The sequence below is a fragment of the Diuraphis noxia genome, unplaced genomic scaffold, assembly GCF_037042655.1.
Source record: "Diuraphis noxia isolate RWA-SAM2 unplaced genomic scaffold, SU_Dnox_SAM2 contig0003, whole genome shotgun sequence".
Classification (NCBI taxonomy): domain Eukaryota; kingdom Metazoa; phylum Arthropoda; class Insecta; order Hemiptera; family Aphididae; genus Diuraphis; species Diuraphis noxia.
In genome coordinates, this window is record NW_028301713.1 from 57,774,953 (window position 1) to 57,795,033 (window position 20,081).

Below are 20,081 nucleotides of genomic sequence, written 5' to 3' on the forward strand. Positions count from 1 at the left end.
TATTTATACCTAAGATTGTCTAAATAAAGTATATGATGTCGCACATAATACACAATTATCTATTTTATTTATCTTTAACATTTAAAAATAATTCGGTTGAGTTATTTGCAACGAGGCCTCACACTAAACGCTTTTAATTTTCTTATAATGTACTCGAATTCATAAGTTCTTATGTTATTTTAAGCTATTATAGTTATAATACTTGTTACCAGGTAGGTATATATTTCAAATTTAATACATTTACAACTAAGTATACTTTGGAAGATAACTTGTTTCCCGATGGTCTATGTCACAGGGAGTGTTTTTATTAGTAATAAAAAACCTAATTGAATAAAAAGTAACAATGAATACGACATAAATACTAAAATGTATTATTAATATTCCATCTGATTTGTCACAAACTTAGACATTTTGATAGAATGTAATTTTGTAATTGTGCAATTTAAAGTAGATAGTATTTTAACTAAACAATAGTCACTATACTACATTTAAATGCACATATTTATTAATAATGGTTTGTAAACTGATTTTAAAATTTTTTATTAATATTCTATACAAATATATGATTAGATAGATCTGAAGTCCTAAAATATATTATCAAATACAGTTAGTCGTGAAAACTTGAAGTCGAAGGGGAGATAAAAAATTAGTTTGATAAACGTATTATTAGAGAAAAATAACTCAAATTCAACATAACTTAACATCAAAAGGAGTAAAAAAAATCGAATTGTCAAGTTTTTCGAGTTGTTATGAATTGTGTTAGTATTAAATTTTTACGAACAATTGCCATTTATTGTACTTTTACAGGTCCTTCAATAGTCAACGTCAGCGTGGTGTTATTTACATTGTCATCCCCTGATGAATCAAGTTTGGTAAATTATTAATTATCTTATTATTTTAATATTTATTAAGTTAAGTACACGATTTAGAAATTTTTCATAATATTACATAATATTAAAATGTTTATATACTATATAGCTAATGGTAGGTATTTTGTATTTTTGTTTCATAAATGAAGGTATAGATATTACTTACTTTAAATCTATGTTAAATACCATATTAAATTAGTGCATAAATTAAAATATTTAATGTAACCCATAATAAACCATTATAATATATAACAATTTTAGTAGCTGTATTGTGAATATTAAACAATAATTTAGAGCTGTTATTACAATGTACTGTTATTTTTTCTCGCTATAAATATTCGTTACTTATATGTAGTCGGTTAAAACTTAAAAATTTAGCAGATATATTATAATATCCTAACTATAGTCCAATATCCGATAACAGTTATAAGTCGTATTTTTAGATTCCGAACGAAGTGATGAATGCATTGATTTTACAATGATGTGTGTTTTTTTTTGTGTGTCTGTGTACAGCATAACTAGTCGAAATAATGCTTCAATTTCAAACTTTGGGGGTGGTTTCCGATGTAAAATTGAAGATCCTTGGTGCATTATAGAGGTCAAAAGTAAACATTTTCCAACAGTTTTAAAAAAAATCGAGAAAAACAAAAAAAAAAAATGACAGAAAAACGGGAATTTTTACGCAAAATCAGTTTTCGACTAAATCTATTTTTTTATATGGTTGTAATTCAAAAACTAATCACTGTAAATACTTGAAATTTTCACCAAATGTTTATGTTAGTGTTATCTATATACAGTTTAATTTTCAAAAATGTTTGATTTTTTTTGAGTTATTTATAGACCACTGAAATTTCAATTTTTTGAGAATTTTTTTTTGAAATGTCGGTAAAAAATGTTGGACGACCAAAAAAACTTAAAAATTTAATACAAGGTCCCTTATGAGTTGTTCTTATTGTAGCTAAAAAAATTAAAAATCGTTATTCACAATTTTTTTTAATAAGCGTTTATAGTTCAAAATTTTACGAAATCTGTCGAAAACGCGAAAATTTGCAAGTAAGTTTGAAGTTGAAAAATCATAAATTTTTTTGCGTTTATAACTAATGATTAAAAATACAACACTAAGTTTTCCATAAGTTTTCCTTCAAGTAGCTATAGAGAAAACTTGAAGCATCATTATAGGAAAAATTTTAAGTGCGTTTGAATTTTAAATTTTTACGAAATAGTGTAACTATAACGATTTATAATCAAACGGTTTTAAACATTTGTTATTATTCAAAAAGTATAAGATGTAAATACTTGAAAATTTAAACAGTTATTTAAATTGGCATTTTCTTTACATGATATAATTTTCAAAATATTCTGACTTTTTTTGAGTTATTTATAGACCACTGAAATTTTAAATTTTTTTGAGAATTTTTTTGAAGTGTCGATAAAATTTTTTTGGCCGAATCAAAATACTTGAGAATTTAATACAAAGGTTATCATAAGTTATTCTCATACTGATTAAAAAATTATAAGAATACATAGGCACAATTTTTTTTTATTAGCATTTGAAGTTCAAATATTGACAAAAATTCGTCAAAACCATGAATATTTTTTTTTGTGTCTGTCATCACGTTTTGGGACAGTAAAGGTGCTTCGATATTTGACTTCAGTACCTTATTTGATCAGAAAGTGAATCTTGTTGTGTCAAAAGTAAAAAATTCTTAATATTTTACTAAATAATCGGGATAAACAAACTAAAAATTAAGGGAAAAACAGGAAATTTTACGTACAATCAGTTTTCGACAAAATCGATTTTGATTTTTGATGTAACTTTAATGCAAATGTTCATTGATACATGAAATTTTCACCGAATGTTTATATAAGTGAATACTACCCACCATGAAATTTTCAAAATTTTTTGACTTAAGTTGAACTATTCATAGCTAATAGGCATATGCAATTTTCGATCATTATTAGTTTTTTTTAAATTAATATCGATGAAAATGTATTTTTTGGGTAGAAAATCTTGAAAATGTAATACAAGGCTCTTAATATATTATTACAATAGCAGTTGAAAAATAAAAGAAATTCATAGTTACAATTTTTTTTTATAAGCATTCAAAGTTTGAATTTTGACAAAATATGTAAAAATCACAAAAATTCACAAATTATTTTAAGCTAGAATTTCATAAAAAAAGTTCTAATTGAAAAACAAAATATTTGTTTCAAAATAGAATATAATATGACAATATTTAAATATAATATATCCTAGACTGACAAATCATCTCCGTTCAGAATCGTATACAATGATACCTATCATTGCATTCAAATTTAATCCCATCCATTACAGTAACCTACTGTACAGCAGAGCGACATCCACGACTTACCCGCTTTTTTTTCCACTAATCTTTCTATTGCGGAGAAAAATAAAAAACAATAGCGAATGAGTATCACTGGTGTAACCAATGCAGCTCGAACCTTTTATGATAATATCAAATTATCTGTCCGTGGATAAAAGGTGATCAACAGACTTCTCGACTTATAGTTGTAAAAATATTTTAACATATTACCTACTGTAAATAGTAATTCACAATTCATTCAAACTATATATTATAGTCTTAACTAAATTGTGTTTACGAGAAAATATTTTATAAATCATAACTATAATAATAGTATAATTGGACAGTTTTGAAAAAAAAAATGCATAAGCGATAAATAAACATAACACGATCTAAAGTTTAATCTACAAAACATAAAAAATATCATAATATATCAGCTGTTAAAAAGTTTTTAATAAAGTCGTTAATTATAGTATATTTTATGATGGGGAGAAAACATTGGTTTATATGCGTATATATACATATTATGGATTTTGAATAAAATCCCAATACGACGCACGTATATGTTATTTCCGTGCAGTAAGTGTGTCACACTTAATTTTAATTTCGTTCGACAAAAATGTTTAAATGGTTTATATAGTATTATACTTTTGCTGAATATGGTGTTTTGCACTGCTCATCGGACAATGGAAACTACTATAACATGCGTGCTTTGAGCACTGATGAACAACGCGTGTACGGTCATCATTGGGTCAAAATCGGGCCATTCGCCAAGTGCTCGTGTTATTTAGTGCATTTTAGCACCCCGAGGAATAATTTACATAAAGGTATCGTCGGCACTATCGTCGCATTATACATGACGTACATATATAATTTATACGTATGATATTTTCCGTTATTTATAAAACACGACCGACTAGTGTACTTACGGCGTATATTATATTATTATTATACTTACAGCAGGTATGCGCGATTAACGACTCGCACAAGAGCGTGTATAGATAGGGTGAACAGTGAAGTGTTTTACTTACTACAGAGATGGGCGTGCGGGAGAACAGAGTTTTGGGTAAAATTTTCATAAATTTTTGCATATCACTATGCTTTTTTTTTTATCTGGAACGTCTGCATCTGGCAGTATTCTGTTTTATCTATAGCAGACTGACGACTCCTTTTTCCAAAACTGTGTAAACCTTTTCAAAAATGCCAGTTTAATTCCTTAATATTTCGAAAGTGTGTTAAAATGTCAAATAAATATAATAATATAATAACACAAACATTTGTGAAATTAGTAAAATAAAGACATTTTATATGATATATAAAAGTCATAAACATCAAAAATCATTAGTTAATTTATATCGCTGGTAATGTACCAATGAACAAATTCACCTGTATTCTATCTATTCTGTTGAAGAATCACTTTATATATTTAAATGTTTAAAATGTTCACTGTTTTGTGATGAAACTTCTGAGGACAGTCTGTTTGTGTGGGGGGAGGGGGGATTATAATGGTTAGGAATGCAATTTTTTTAATAAGTCAAGCGCCGCGTACTGTGTAACATTTCGGTGAAAATACGTACATAGTTATTTTGTTATCGGTTCTATATTCAAATTATGACCATCGTATTTATGGCCTAAAGAGATGTAGTTAATCTAACCTAAGTCTGCTATAGTATGCTGTATTGTGTTGCACGTAATTTTTTGCAGAAATACGACATCGAATTTCTGCTTCAACAAGAATGGTACGACTCACGGCTGCAGTATCCAAATCACACGGCTTTCAGCGTTCTAAACGGCATCCACCACCACGGTGACATATGGCTGCCAGACACGAATTTTCACATGCACGGTGACTTTAAGCCTACCCAGCGGCCTATACGGTTCACTCTGAACGTGTACGGCGATGGCCGGGTTGAGTACACAACCAGGTAGAGTTCTAAACTAACAAAAATATATAAATGATAATCAGTATCACCCAAAAAATACATTGCATCAAAATACCATCCTTTATGTAAAATATAGACAAGATTTCAACAGATAACAGATCTTTTTAGGCTCGAAAATGTAAAAAAAAAGATTTTTTATGAGTAAGTTGTTGATGTTAAGCTAAGAGAAGTGAAGTAGCAATAGGTACATTGTAAAATGTGTTGTAGGTATCTGAACCGGCTACACCTTTCCACTTCATCAACATTGTGAAGTTTATTATAAAATAGGTAAATTTATTCGTAGAATATTCAATAATTATAAATCAAACATTTAATAAAAGTTTTCTGTTTCAGACTATACGATTAAAAATTAAAATATAGGTATTATAATTAAATTTATTTATGTATATCAAATTGTCCGTGATTACATTTTTAATAGTTGGTAAAACTATGTTAAAACATTCAAAATAATGAATATTCTTCATCTGTAGATATACAAATAAAATTATTTATATTAACATACACTTATATAATAGATGGATATGTGGCTTGGTGTGGCACAGTGTTTGGCTTCAGTCAAAAACGTGTCCTGTGTGCCAGCATCGGTCGGTGTCACTAGTTATCTGATGGGAACACGAGTTCTTATAGTGAAAATCCTTGCTGAACTAACTTAACCCTCCCCAACAGTCAAAATCAGCTAACAGCCATGCGTTTGATACCTTAATATATATATATATTATATATATATTATATTTGTCAAATAATTTCTCGAAAACGATTTCAAATTATTATAATTATTTTATTTTATAGGCGTCATCTGATGTTATGTTGCGAAGGATCAATGAACATATTCCCATTCGATCAACCACTGTGTACATTTTCCATGGAAAGCAGTAAGTACAAGAATCTTAGTTTTTTTACTTTTTGTTGTGCCGCTATCACAGGTTATATAAAATTAGTTAGTGTACTTTCAAATTCTTATCCAAGCCATGCAATTCTCAAAAATGTAAACAAATCAAAGCATACCTTAAATTAATATCATCACTAAGAGAAAAAACGGTTTTGATGAAAAATGATCGATTACTAACTATATACATCACTGATGTTGAACACTCCCGCCAAACTCCTTATCGTTGTCATATTATTTGATACAACAGTTACTGTTCCGTACAGGAATTGTTTGAGTGGACTGTATTGATGCTGGTTCAGTTGTTTAGAGGATTGTTACGGAGTATCTGTACCGTGTGAGTGTTTTATACCGCGCAAGTCTGCCCGTGGTGGATCTTGCTACGGCGTAGATGTGTCGTGAGTGTTCTGTACCGCGCAAGTCTGCCTGGGTAGGTCTTACTACGGTGAGGTTGGACTGACTACTGACTGATTTTGTGCTCCGCACTCCCTTTTATAATCTTGGTCTCGCCTGCTGCGGCGCTGTGTACTAACATGAACCGCCCATGATTGTCTGTGGTTGGTTATTGCGTACGGTCACGTGACGGCGCTGGCCAATGCATTGGTTGTTGCCACCTTCGAAACCACGCCCACAGCAGTCCGATTATAATGCCGTTGTGTGTATAACGGTGTTGTTGCTGTAGTTGCCTAAATGGTGGTCTGTGGCTGGTTGTTGCTGTCGTAGCCACGCCTACCGTGATCTTGTGATTCGTTAAAGCGCTTGAAGATATGCAAACGCCGGCCTGTGATTCGCTAAGGCGCGCTGGCGCGTCCGTTCCGTTACAGAACACGGGACCGGCCGTTTTGCATGTTGTGGCACCGTAGCCGGCGTGCAGACCCAGGCTCCTGCAGAGCGCGCGGGTCGCCGTACGCCCTTTGTTATGGCACCGTAGCCGGCGTGCAGACCCGGGCTCCTGCAGAGCGCGCGGGTTGCCGAACGCTTCGTCTTTGCTCACCGTGAGCCCTCATACTGTTACCAGTGGAATGAGCATTTATGACATAATACATAAATACTCTTCGCAGAATACACACGGGTCACCAAGAATAGTTCGATTGGGCAAGTTTGTAGCTATCGTGTACCTTATTGCGACCGGTGCTCTGTGGACCAGTCTGACCCGTGCTCTACATAATACATAGATCCGGCCGGTACAGTCGGCGGGAGGTTGGTAGCTCATGTACGCCTCCCGACGTCAAACGTGCCCGCCGTTGCAGCGTTTATTCGCGACGATCGACAGTCAGAGTGCCGACCGACTATATTCCGAATCTCATGCTATTATGCAATCGTATTTTGGCCCCAACGGCCCCGTACAAATAACATACATATATTTAATAAAAGAAACTATATTTGATAATATTACCTGGGGAACAACACGACCCCGCGTGGCGTGAACAACAACAGTTATAGTTAAGATGTTGTACAATAGTTTATTCCTCATAGGTATGTAGTCCTGATGCATTGAAGTTGGTTAAAGTTCAGTAAGTGTTTTGTAAATACAAAAGTGCACCATCTTGTTTTATTTAATTTGTGTTGATATAATGATATTTCTGCTTGTATAAGATATATGTTGTTGGGAATAGGTGATTTTAATCAATTTACAGTAGATAGGTATGAATAAATAACATTTTTTCTCGATTATTATTTTTAATTTAAAACCTTTTCTGTTCACAGTATCGTATGAAAAGTCTGATTTGAAGTATGTCTGGAAAGACAATAATTTTGTTTTATTAAAGTCACCTAATCTGAAAACTTCAAATGCTTACTTGGAACGAAATCGGACCTATGAATGCGCCTCTACCGGAAGTTGGAGGGGTAATACAAAAAGTTTATAAATATTAAATTAGCCATACAAATAATATAATTTATAGAAGTTTTTACTTCACTATTACTATCGCAATCTTTTCAATCATTTTTATTTATTTTATATTATACTGTTTACTATTTTTATTTTTTATTTTACATTCGTGTTGTTGTGACTGTAGTGTTTCACTTTAATTTCAGTAACGAATAACTGCAATCAATATTTTTGATGAAACATCGTCTATACATATATTTATGTATATAATGTATATACACACACATATTTCAGGTAATTACAGTTGTCTACAAGTGGAAATGATATTTAGTAGAGATAGAACGTTTTACTTCGCTACTATTTTCATACCAGGGTTAATCTTAGTCACCTCCTCATTCATCACATTTTTCCTAGAATGGGATGCAGTACCAGCGAGAACAATTATTGGTAATTATTATAATTTTTTTTCTTCATATTTTATGATTTCATATTGAATTATAATACTAAATCGAATGTGACTACATGTTTTCAGGCGTTACGACAATGTTGAATTACTTTACAACCTCCAACAGTTTCCGCCGGACCCTGCCAGACGTAGCTAATTTGACTGCTATGAATGTTTGGGACGGAGTTTGCATGTGTTTTGTATTTGCCAGTTTTGTAGAGTTTGTAATAGTGAATTGTACGGGGAGGAGAGTAGTCAAGTCAAACGCTTCGAGTAACGCAGGAAGTTGCAGTATTTCAAAGGTAAGATTATTTGTTCATTATTTATAACTCTAACTCACTAAGTAATTTTTATAATGTCAGTAGAATTACAGGGGGAGATTTGAGTATCGCACCCCCCCACCGTGAGTTTTTTTAAACTCATCACTTTTGCACAAATACATTGAAATAACTATGGCGTAACAATGGAGTTTAACTCCCAAGTAATTTTTATAAACTATTTCGGGAACTTATTTATTTTGCCTAGTGAACAATTATGTAATTATAATAATATTTTATCGGTCAAGCTTACTTTCAAATTTATAACCTTTTGAAGATTTATGATGCATTTATACATGTACCTATGGATCAAAATGGTTGTACTTTGTGGTGTTTATGATATAAACTATATTTTTTTAGGGTCAGGGGGGGTTTTTTAATGTTTCAATACCCCTACACAAACATGTCCAATTTATACCACTGTATACCGCCTAAATATAATTTTAATGTTAAGCAATCTTTAACTTATGTATAATTTTACAACTTACGGCTATTGAGTTGAAAGTATATTTAATGAGTCCTACAGATAAACGTGAGCTTATGAAAGTCAACTTCATAAAATGAATAAATAGGTTGGTTTATTATTATTATTTTTTTTTTATTGCTACATAAATTTTGCTGATGAAGCTTTTTTTAAGGGTTCGTAAGCAATTTTCATAAGGTATTTAAAACATATCAACAAACATTGAGTTAATAAAGTATAAGTGATAAATAAGTAGTTAATAAATATAGCTAGTAGCTACAACCAACAATGATCCTTGGCCCAGATCTGGAACAAGGCGAGTAAGCGTAATAATATGCGGGCAGATGATTACACCCGTGGCAGATGAAATTATGTTAATATTCTTCTAATGAATAAGATAATGTGAGAGATTGTAGAACTCTTATATGTTAATATGTTATTAAACTATACAAACAACATACGTGTTAACTGTAGTCATTTTAAATCGTATTACACGCACGCAATCATTATTAAATACGCAATAACGTTTAATTTAATAACCACCCATCAGTCTGAAATTGCAATTTAATTCTTTAGGTAAGTCAACATTATTTTTGGTTTTTCTAGTAATCTGTCCTATAGCGGTGGCAATTTTTTTTCTATACTTATCGCTTTCGATCTGAAACCTACTAATTTTGCTACCTATGCGTTTCTTTAAACGTGTAGACTCGTGATTTAACGTAACAAGCCTTAAACAAGATAATTCGGTGTATTTTATACTCGCTACAATATTTAATATAAACATATACGTATATATATAAACGTATAAATATATTTTCTTTTTATCATCATTCAATGAATCCCTTGATTGTTATCAGGAATATAATATTATATAGACTATAGAGCATAAAATTCTTTATTATTCTGTATGAACTATAATATGAGGTAACGTACGTGAAAAAGTCTGGTAAATCAGACCTCGGAATTTTATTAAACTTGGCACGTATACATTCTTAATAACATGGAGTTGTCGGTTAGTTGGCACATAGATGTGTGTTTGTGTATGCGGTCACTATATATTTCGTTTAAGGGCACTGTGGTAATTTTCCATAAAACCCAATGCACAGCTACTACATGGCGCAAAAAAAAAATGTCACGAATAAAAAGCTATTAAAACTTTCACATTCTCGTGGGAATAATATAATTTTTGAAACATTCTTTTATTCCGTTAAAAATTGTATTTAATATCCGTATAATGTATAAAAATAATATACCATAGGTACTCCAAAAACTTAAAACATAGTTTTTTAGATCCATTAAGACTAAATACGAAGAATACCAAATAATTACTAAACATTTTATTTTAAAGAATTAAAAAACATGATTGTTATGGGAATATAAATAGTCAATAATTTAAAAAATAGAACGAATTGTTTGAGACATTTAATTTTTCATTCGAAATTAAGAACTTAATTTTTTTAAGAAAAATACGTCAAATCTTGATAAAATAATGATCTCTCGTAAGATTATTAAATGCTGACGCAATTCAATTTATTAACGTTTGATGGCATTTATTCGATGACTTGATATTATATTTCTCAATAATTATGAAAATATTGCTCCAATTATTTTATTCTCCTGCGAATTTACAATCAAATAGTATGATAAATAATAATATGCCATGTTTAAAGTCGTTCACTACGTAATAAAATGTTTTTCTAAGTAAAAAGATAAAAGTCAATAAGATAAAAGTTAAAATTTAACATATTACATACCTAAACTGTTATTTTTATATTCTTTATTAACAACACTCAAATTGAATTTCATTTACTGAAAACAAATATTAAAAGTAAGTTCGTGGAAAAAAGGAGTAAGCACGTATATTTATTATTATTCTGGTTCAAGAAACCAAACTTTCTGTATGTTTTTATACAATATTATATTCCTAAAACTTTCCAAATTATGGTTTTTTATGTAAGATAAAATCAAAAACATCCTAAAGAAGGACACGTGAAATTGTACGCTAAATATTATCGCAAATATTTTCTCCAATTATTTTTAATTAATTTCCGTGATATGGGGTGCAAACTTATCGATTATACTATGATATATGAAACGGTAGAAAAAATAAAATACTTAGTGTTGGATTTTAATGAGGAGTATACAGAGCATAGGTATGAATAGAAAACATAAACTTTCTTCATGAACAGTTAAATTCAATAGAAGGTATTTCAAAGAAAATTAACTATTAATAATACTCCGATGACACGTTGTATCAAAATGAATCTGAACTTTCAAAGATAATCTAACAAATTTCGAGAACGAGTATCATATTATTAATCTTACCTATGGTAATCTTAAAATTAAAATCATCATGTTGCTACTAAATTATATTTTAAATTATTCAATTAAAATTTGTAATCACAATTCACAGAATGTTTACCAAACAATAATATAATATTTTAGTACTTTGTTCATTGACACAGTTACAATGTTGTACAAAATTCGTTACTGGCGGAAATGGATAACTAAGGCTTAAACAGTATTAGCGTGTCACTTATCTCTTAGCACTTTCAAAAATAGTATTGTTATAACGTGTTGTTATCTAAAACGTATGTTGTATATTTATTTTATTATTCATGTTTTAATGAGACCTTGACATTCATTCGGGTAAAGTTTGAAGAGCTTCACTTAAGATTAAAATTTAACTGAACTTATAATTTTGAGAATTTTCAAGTAGTTTTCTTAAAATGACGAGTAACTTACAGTCACCTCGACGGTGACATACGGCAGTTCAATTTTAATGTCTGAACAAAACTTTTAGCTACATCTTAATTTAAAATACTTGAGAACGTAAAATAAAGTTAACCATGGGTTGTTGTAGATGCACTTTAAAAATCTATTTTAGTAAAAGTTTATGGTCCACAAAATATCTATGAAATGTAATTTAATCGTAATTTTATGAAATACAATGTTGGAACTGTTTCAAAGATTTTTATCATATGTCTCATTTATACAGTGTGATCACGATATTAGGTACCGCTGAATATCTCAGTTGGGTGACCTTGTATTGAAATGGGGTTTTTCGGAGGTGATAGGGAATACTTAGATACATATTTTCAGACTAATTCCAACTTTTTAGCCCTCTTAGTACACGTATACGCAATACTACTTACTTTTTTTTGAATGACAACTCAATTTTTTTTTCTGCAGATTTGGGTAGAGTATTTTTTTCAAACATTTATTATATAAAAAGTTTTTTTCTATTTTCAAAATTGACCGAGTTAGAGTAAATCTAAATTTTGATTTATACATGATTCATGCAAAAAAAAAAAAAAAATAAAAAAAAAAATGTATTAAATAAATTTATGGTATGAATTCTTTTAAGTTTTCACCATCATGTTCTAAACATGATTCCAGTCGTCTAAAATGCAGTCAATGTTTCCACCTTAAATTGTTCCTCACTTAAAATATCACATGCTGCCTGAATTTTATTTTTTAAGTCCTGAAGATTGACAGGTGGATTTACATAAACCGCAGCTTTCAAATAATCCCATAAAAAAAAAAAATCCAATGGCGTTAAATCTGAGCATATGATATTTTGATATTAAATTTTGATATTTAATATAAGATAAATCAGTTTTGTTCTATAAAATATATTAACGTATTTTAATTGCATTTAAGTGCATTATCGGAAATCCATGAATTATTCATGGTTAAAATATTGAATTCCAGATATAAGTTCGATTGAGTTGTTCACCAATACTTCAATTTATGCGTTAATGTAATAATATAATGACATGAAAACATAAATACATAAACTGACCAAATCAATGGAAAAGTCCTATACTAAAACGAAACGATATAAACTCACGAATTGCAATTAAATAATCATATAGGTATAATGTATATGCTATATACACATTATGTTAATAAGCTAGTAAAATAAATAATATTTTACCATTTTTATAACTTAAATGCGTTTTTTTATCGTTGAAAAAACAAAAAAATTTTGAAACAATTATCAATATTTAATAAATAAAGAAATAAAGAGTTTTCTATTGTAATGATGTGCGTTTAAGCCATCATATATTTTTAAATTTAAAATATATAATAAAATAATTATAATAATTGTTAGTCATTAAGGATAAGATAGGACACATACATATACACTATACACATACACACATACACACGCACGCACACATACAACATTAGATATAAAGATCTTCGTTTTTAGTCACTGTGGCAGACGTGTTGTCATCGTTCTTTTGGTATGGACAATCATAAGTGACTGTAAAAGACTACGCAGATCGTCTATACAGAAAGACGTAATATTGTTAAAGTTAAATATATAAATACATATGTGTATTAAAAATAAATTAAATAAAAGTAATATTAGTAGACCGAAGAAAAAGGTTTCATTATTTTAAAATACAAATCGGTTACCTCACCTCGCACCTCAGACAAATATGCCATATGATTGCATAACTGACGTGCCGTGTTCAGATTATATACTGTGTATTTTTAGTTTTTATAGAACTTATAATATATTTATTTTGTAACTATTATTATTTGTTTTCACCGGGTCGCGTTTAATTCAACAGATAAATTAATTTTTTTTTTTAAATCGTGAATTATCGTGAAAACATAAAGAACAGACGCGCGATTATATTATATAATTAAAACAAACTTGAAGACACACTAACTAATGTCAAACAATGAATAAAAAATAATGTCGATTGAATTGTTTGACCCAGGAAGATATTATCTGAAATTAATAAAAAAAAAAAAACTAAAATAGTGGTTTGAATTCACCTTTTGTCTTTCGAAAATATACATTTTAAATATTAAATATGATATTCAAATTCTTTGTCGATTATAATATTATTAATGATCTTTTTATTATATTTAAATCTGAGTGATCTGAAACCTTTAACTTATAATTGAGAATGATTTGTTTGAAATGTATTAGAAAAGTTATGTTGTATTTAAATAAGCTACAAGCAAAAATACTTCTCGTATACTGTATGATATAGATGTCTTATAGCATAATTATATATATTTAGATATCGTTTATTTGAATAAAAATTATAATATGAAAAAAAACTACTTGAAACTAATTTTGGAGTACGAATACCTAAATAAAACTATGTACGCGGATAATATATTTCTATACACACAGATAGATTGAAGTGAATTATTCAAATATTTTTTGATCGCAGAACATATTGGTACCAACTTACGTAAATTGATATTATATTATCTTTAAACAAAAATGTCTTGTATAATATTAAAAAAACATGTATTGTGCATTTTATAATTAATCATTTATTTAGAGTTGAGGTTAAAGTTGAAGTTATTGATTAAGATGAATTTATTTATAAATTATAATTAACTATTGATTTTTTTTTTATCAGCTAAATTATGCATATGTTGCTAACCCATATCAATCGATATTGCTAAATTATTTGAACAACATTTGGAATTGTTTTATGTTTGGATAAATACAAGTGGTATTAAAGTGTTCTCATTGCTATTTGTCTTTGTCAGTTGTTGTTATTAGTGTTCAATCTCAAAAGTTTGCTAGTTATAATCCATCTTCTTATACTTCACGATTGTCCATAAAAATAACTAAACGTTTTGTCTTAGCTTTTTATTTTACCTAGATATTTATTCGTATCAAATGTTTATCTATCCTTTTTAAAACCTATCATCTAAATATTATTATCAATGTTTTCTCGTCAATCATCGTTGGCTTTCATGTCCCACGTGCAAATAAAATTCTATCATTCTTAAGCAAGAAAGTTTGCAGTCTTCAGACAACCAAAAATAATATTTATGACCTGAATGATGATAAATATAACACTTACTTAGTTGTCGAATTGATTTATATTTTATATTCGTCTATACTGTTTTTCATTTATTTGTATGCCCGTTTTCTTAAAAGTTACAATGGTTCAATCTTAAAACTTTCATAAGCTGATGAAAATCATCGTTATGTTTAACATCCTAGAGTTATTACGAATAACATTATAATCCTTCAACAATATACGAGTACAATCAGAATTATTTTCAAACCAGTATAACATTTTAATGCATAAAGAAAAATAGATGTGTGGCTACACGAATCATTTTGTATGGATGTATAATTGTGGTTACAATATTTACGTTATTATCTGATAATTACATGCAAAACGTTAGTGGTTCATCATATAAGTTTGGAAAGCTTAATACTGAAATTAAAAAATGAAATTTCGACTTTAAAATTATTAATTGTAACATGTTATAAGAAGTATTGTGTTGCACGATATTACCTACGAAGTAATTGTTTTTATAATTATTAAATAAAAATTACTTTATTTATTGAAAATACCGATAATTTACTATCTATGTAATGTGTGAAATTATGTACATAACGTTTAATAATACAGGATATTCACGAGGACACACCCATTGCGAGGTCTTCTAAGATAATAAATATATCATAAATCTGTTGTTTTTATTTTTTACTAGACTCACATAGACAAGAGCTATAGGTACTCGTATTTTATTTTTTAATTCAATTACATTTTTTAGTAAAAAAGTTTAAAAATATAACTTTTTTTTAATTTTTAATTTTTGAAAAAATAAAGATAGTTATTTTATAGAGTTTATTTTTCTGAAAATATTGACTTTTCAACATTTATTTTAATTTTCATTAATCTACTCATGATTTTTAATTTTTTTTTTTAGTTTATAGATAAAATAGCAAACAACTATTTTTATTCAGGCAGCGACTCCCTCTCTATGGCTAATGGGTAATATCTTCACGAGATACCCTGTGGCCTGTACACCGCAATAATTAGCAATAATAATTATTATGATTAAATAACACGCTCATTGAATATTCTGAGTTAATATTTCCTGAGCCAGAAAATCATTTTGAATATCAAGTAAAATCAGCATTGATATTATACGCATAAGTTAAAATTTATTATTCATCTTACACCTGCTTTGATCAAATATATTTTACAAAATTTATAACGATTATATTATTACCTGCAACGCTAGATATAAAATTAAATATCATAGTTTAGTTCCATACTATTCTGAAAATTATATAACACATTTTAATATGATTCTATAATTAAGTTTTCTTTTTTTAGTATAAAATATATATATACAAAAGCTATGAAACTAAAATTGTTTATGGGTGGTTCCTATATTCCAAGGTATATTATGTATTTGAATATGATTTTACTAGTATTTTGGATCATAACTTCTATGATACGGTAAAAGAATCATACTTCCAAGTACCAATGTATATGCTGACAGTAAGTTATCACTATAGTCAATGGTATACAAAGTTCAAGTAGCCAAATTAATGTTTTATTTAATAATTTTGGAAATTATTCTCAACGGAAATATTTATTTGGGTTTTACACTTGTATCAAACTCTGTAGTTAAATTAAAAAAAAAAAAATTATTATTGACTAACTCATTAAGCATTTCATGGTCTACAATTTTTGACTTCTTTATAGCATAAAAACTAGGTATTTTAGAATTAAAATGTAAATAAAAAGATACGTCTTTTAATTTTATTAAAACTTTAATGCCTTCAAAACGCTATAATTCTTGTATAGTGGCTTGGTGTGGCGCTTTGGCTGCTACCGATCGTGGAATGCGACTGAAAGTAAGTAACGGCCACAGCTACTAGCTCCCAGATGGGTGACCGCCCGGGTTCATAGTAGTTAAAAACCTTGCCGCTCATACACGTGTTTGCTACCTATCGTAACAACCAACCGTACCAAAACCTTATCCCTACCACAGTTCATAATCCCTACAACAGCTAATGGCCTTAGTCATCGGGCTTAAGATCAATAATAAAAAAAAGTACTTGTATATTGTTAAAAGAAACTTTAAAAGTGCGTCTATAAATACAATTATGGTAATGACTAGTCAATGAGTTCAGTTTTACAATATTATTATTAACCAAAAACAATCAAAATTAACTACCTATGTGCATAGAATTTCTATTATTATTATTATTATTTTTTTTTTTTAATGGTAGAATACCTTAGTGTACTGATAATATAATCAAACTAGTTGAAGGTTGAGAGGTTGACCTATTCAATAAGTCACACTGTAGTCTACTGGTCTGTTATAAAGTTCATATAAATACACATTATATTGATCTACAATACAAAATAACGAAATAGCCGAAAAATTCACCAAGAAACTTACCGAGCTAATCATTTATTTATCTTACCTAGGTGTATTATTATGTTTATGGATATTAGTAGATTTCGATTGCATACGAAACAATACAATAATTTGTACTCACGTTTAACATAACAAAATTATGACCCGCCTGGATTTGCAGGAGTTGGATAACTGAAGAATTGTAGGTACTTGCTTCTTTTATTTTTTTTTCACATACATGCAAATCAGCTTAGAAAATTTTAAATTATAAAATAATTATAGGTCCTGGAATTCCTTATTTTTTTTCAAGTATTTACAAAAAAAACAACGAAAACACTTATTTTGTAGTACGAATTGAACGTATTAAATCAATTAAAATGATTGTACTAACAATAATAATTAAAAAATATTAGTCTAAAAATGTTTATATAATACCTTATGTGATTAAGTCAAAACATGTTATCAAAATACACTATAATTTATAGTGCAATCTACTTCAACAAGTTAATATAAATTTGAAAACGGTGAACAATCACATAACCAAACTAGTTGATATTTTGCAGTTGTATAAAAATGATTCGTCGACTGAATTTACCGTATTATTTGCAAAATCTAAAGAAATCGCTGAAGAACTTGATGTTGAAATACGTCCACCTCAAGTAGCTGCACGACAAAGTCAAAGATCAAATCATCCATCTACAAACCATGAAGAGTTTTAAAGAATATCCATTTTTGTTCCTTATCTAGATTCAGTTATATCATCATTAAAAGATCGCTTTTCTAAAATTCACAATCAATCATTTTCTCTAATGGATCTTCATCCCTATGCTATGAAAAACATGAGTAAAGAACAGTTTATTTGCACATCAAATGATATTGTAAAACTCTATGGAAATATTTTGTCATCAAATTTTGTAACTGAAGCCACAACATGGTATGAAATGTGGAAAAATGGTACAAAACCATTGGATTCTATTGAATACTTAGATTTGATCGAAATGTCAAAAGATTTTTATCCAGCTGTAGCCGACGCAATCAAGATCGGAGCAACTCTTCCAACAACAACTTGCAGCATTAAACGTTCATTCAGCACTTTAAGACGAGTCAAGACATGGAACAGAGCCACTATGGGTGATGACCGATTGTCCGGATTGTGTATGATGAGTGTACATAGAAAGAGACTAGAAGAGGATACCAAATTCATTGAAAATTCAATTGAAGAATTTGGAAAAAAACCTAGGCGTTTACAATTATTATTTAAAAAATAAGTATTATAATACATAATATGAATAATATATATAGACAATAATGTAAAATAAGTATAAATGTATAGTAATAAATAGTAGAAATAATGTAGATGATTATGCAAAATAAAATAGTTTTAATACCATTCAATTTTTTTAATTTAATTTTTTAATTATTTTTTTTTTTTGTCAAGCCAAGGGGGTGCAAGTGCACCCCCCTCACGGCGCCCATGACTATAAATGCGCGTATAAATCGTACTTAGAAATTGTATAAATTAATATGAAGAGTATTTTGCATTATATTTTGTTTGGAATTATTATTAGAAAGAACAATATTGTTCATTATATTCATTTAAATAATAATATGTATTTTAAGTTAAAATACATTTTTTCCAAGGGTGATATGTATAGACAATAATTATTGAATATTTCTTTAATCCCGTAGGTAAATAAATATTAGATGAGTATAGGACAAAACAAAAATAATAATTATTTTACACTCAATCTAATGTGTTTTTAAAAATTTCTGAATGATCGATCAATTTATAATTTGCAATCATGATTGTGTTATTAGATAGATTACAAGCCTCAAATTGTTTGTATCTTAGGATTTTATCCTAATAAAATTTTATAAATTATATATTATTGTTTATTATTTAGATAATTGCTCTTGACAGCTAGGACTTCTACAGTTTTACCAAATACCACTCGTCATCAATAAACTTACTTCACGCTCACCTACATATTAGATATGCGTGTTAATAAATAATTTAATATATTGAACTTGTAATATTTACTTTGATTTGTGACAAAAGGAATGTATTTTTTTATGACTAGATCGTTTTTTTTATCTAAATTTTTGCGGGTATTTTTCTGAGCAAAAGTTTTTAAAAATTGAAAATCGAATATGTACTTACTTCACCCTACTCGAAACAAGACATTTTTCTTCGATGTCTTCAGTCATTTCTCTATGCGCAAAGTAAAATATTTACTACCTGTGTGTAAAAAACATTGGAGAAATCTCGATTGAGTGAGGTTTTAAAAGAACCTTAATTATTATAATAAAAATATTACACTGAGGTAAGCGACGAGTGGTAAATATCCAATCCAGCATTTTTTATATTATTAATTAACTATTTGAAAACGGAAATGCGGTTAAAAGTGATTTTATTAGTTTTTATTATGTTATCATTTGAGTGGTATTTATATTAGATCGTTTAAAAAACTAGATTAATCCATCTAGAAATTCTACAAAACTATAATGGTAATCGGATAAAAAAGCCATCGACAAAAAAGCCACGGATAAAAAAGTCATGGATAAAAAAGCTAGAGGATAAAAAATACATGGGATAAAAAAGCCACCGATAAAAAAACACGGATTTATTTTTGTGCTAAAACAATTTAGGTACTACATGCATTATTATTTATTTTTAAATTGAATACAATTAATATAATTTAAAAATGTTATAACCAAAAAAAGCGAAATATTTTGAAAATTAAGATATGTGAAGAAAATACCAAAATACGTGTATTTTTACTTTTTAATACAAAAATATTACAAATTTTAAATCCCCCTAAAATTATTAGTAGACTATA

The 20,081-nt window shown here is 28.6% G+C and overlaps 1 protein-coding gene across 1 annotated transcript in view; it reads left to right on the forward strand.

Moving 5' to 3' along the window:
* Window positions 1-20,081, forward strand: part of LOC107173388 (glutamate-gated chloride channel-like) — an 82,128-nt gene that overhangs the window by 28,651 nt on the left and 33,396 nt on the right. The window contains exons 4-9 of the mRNA XM_015523947.2: window positions 808-872; window positions 4,898-5,118; window positions 5,926-6,008; window positions 7,730-7,870; window positions 8,148-8,300; window positions 8,386-8,600. Of these exons, the coding sequence (XP_015379433.2) occupies window positions 808-872; window positions 4,898-5,118; window positions 5,926-6,008; window positions 7,730-7,870; window positions 8,148-8,300; window positions 8,386-8,600 (878 nt within the window). The remainder of the gene's footprint in view (window positions 1-807; window positions 873-4,897; window positions 5,119-5,925; window positions 6,009-7,729; window positions 7,871-8,147; window positions 8,301-8,385; window positions 8,601-20,081) is intronic.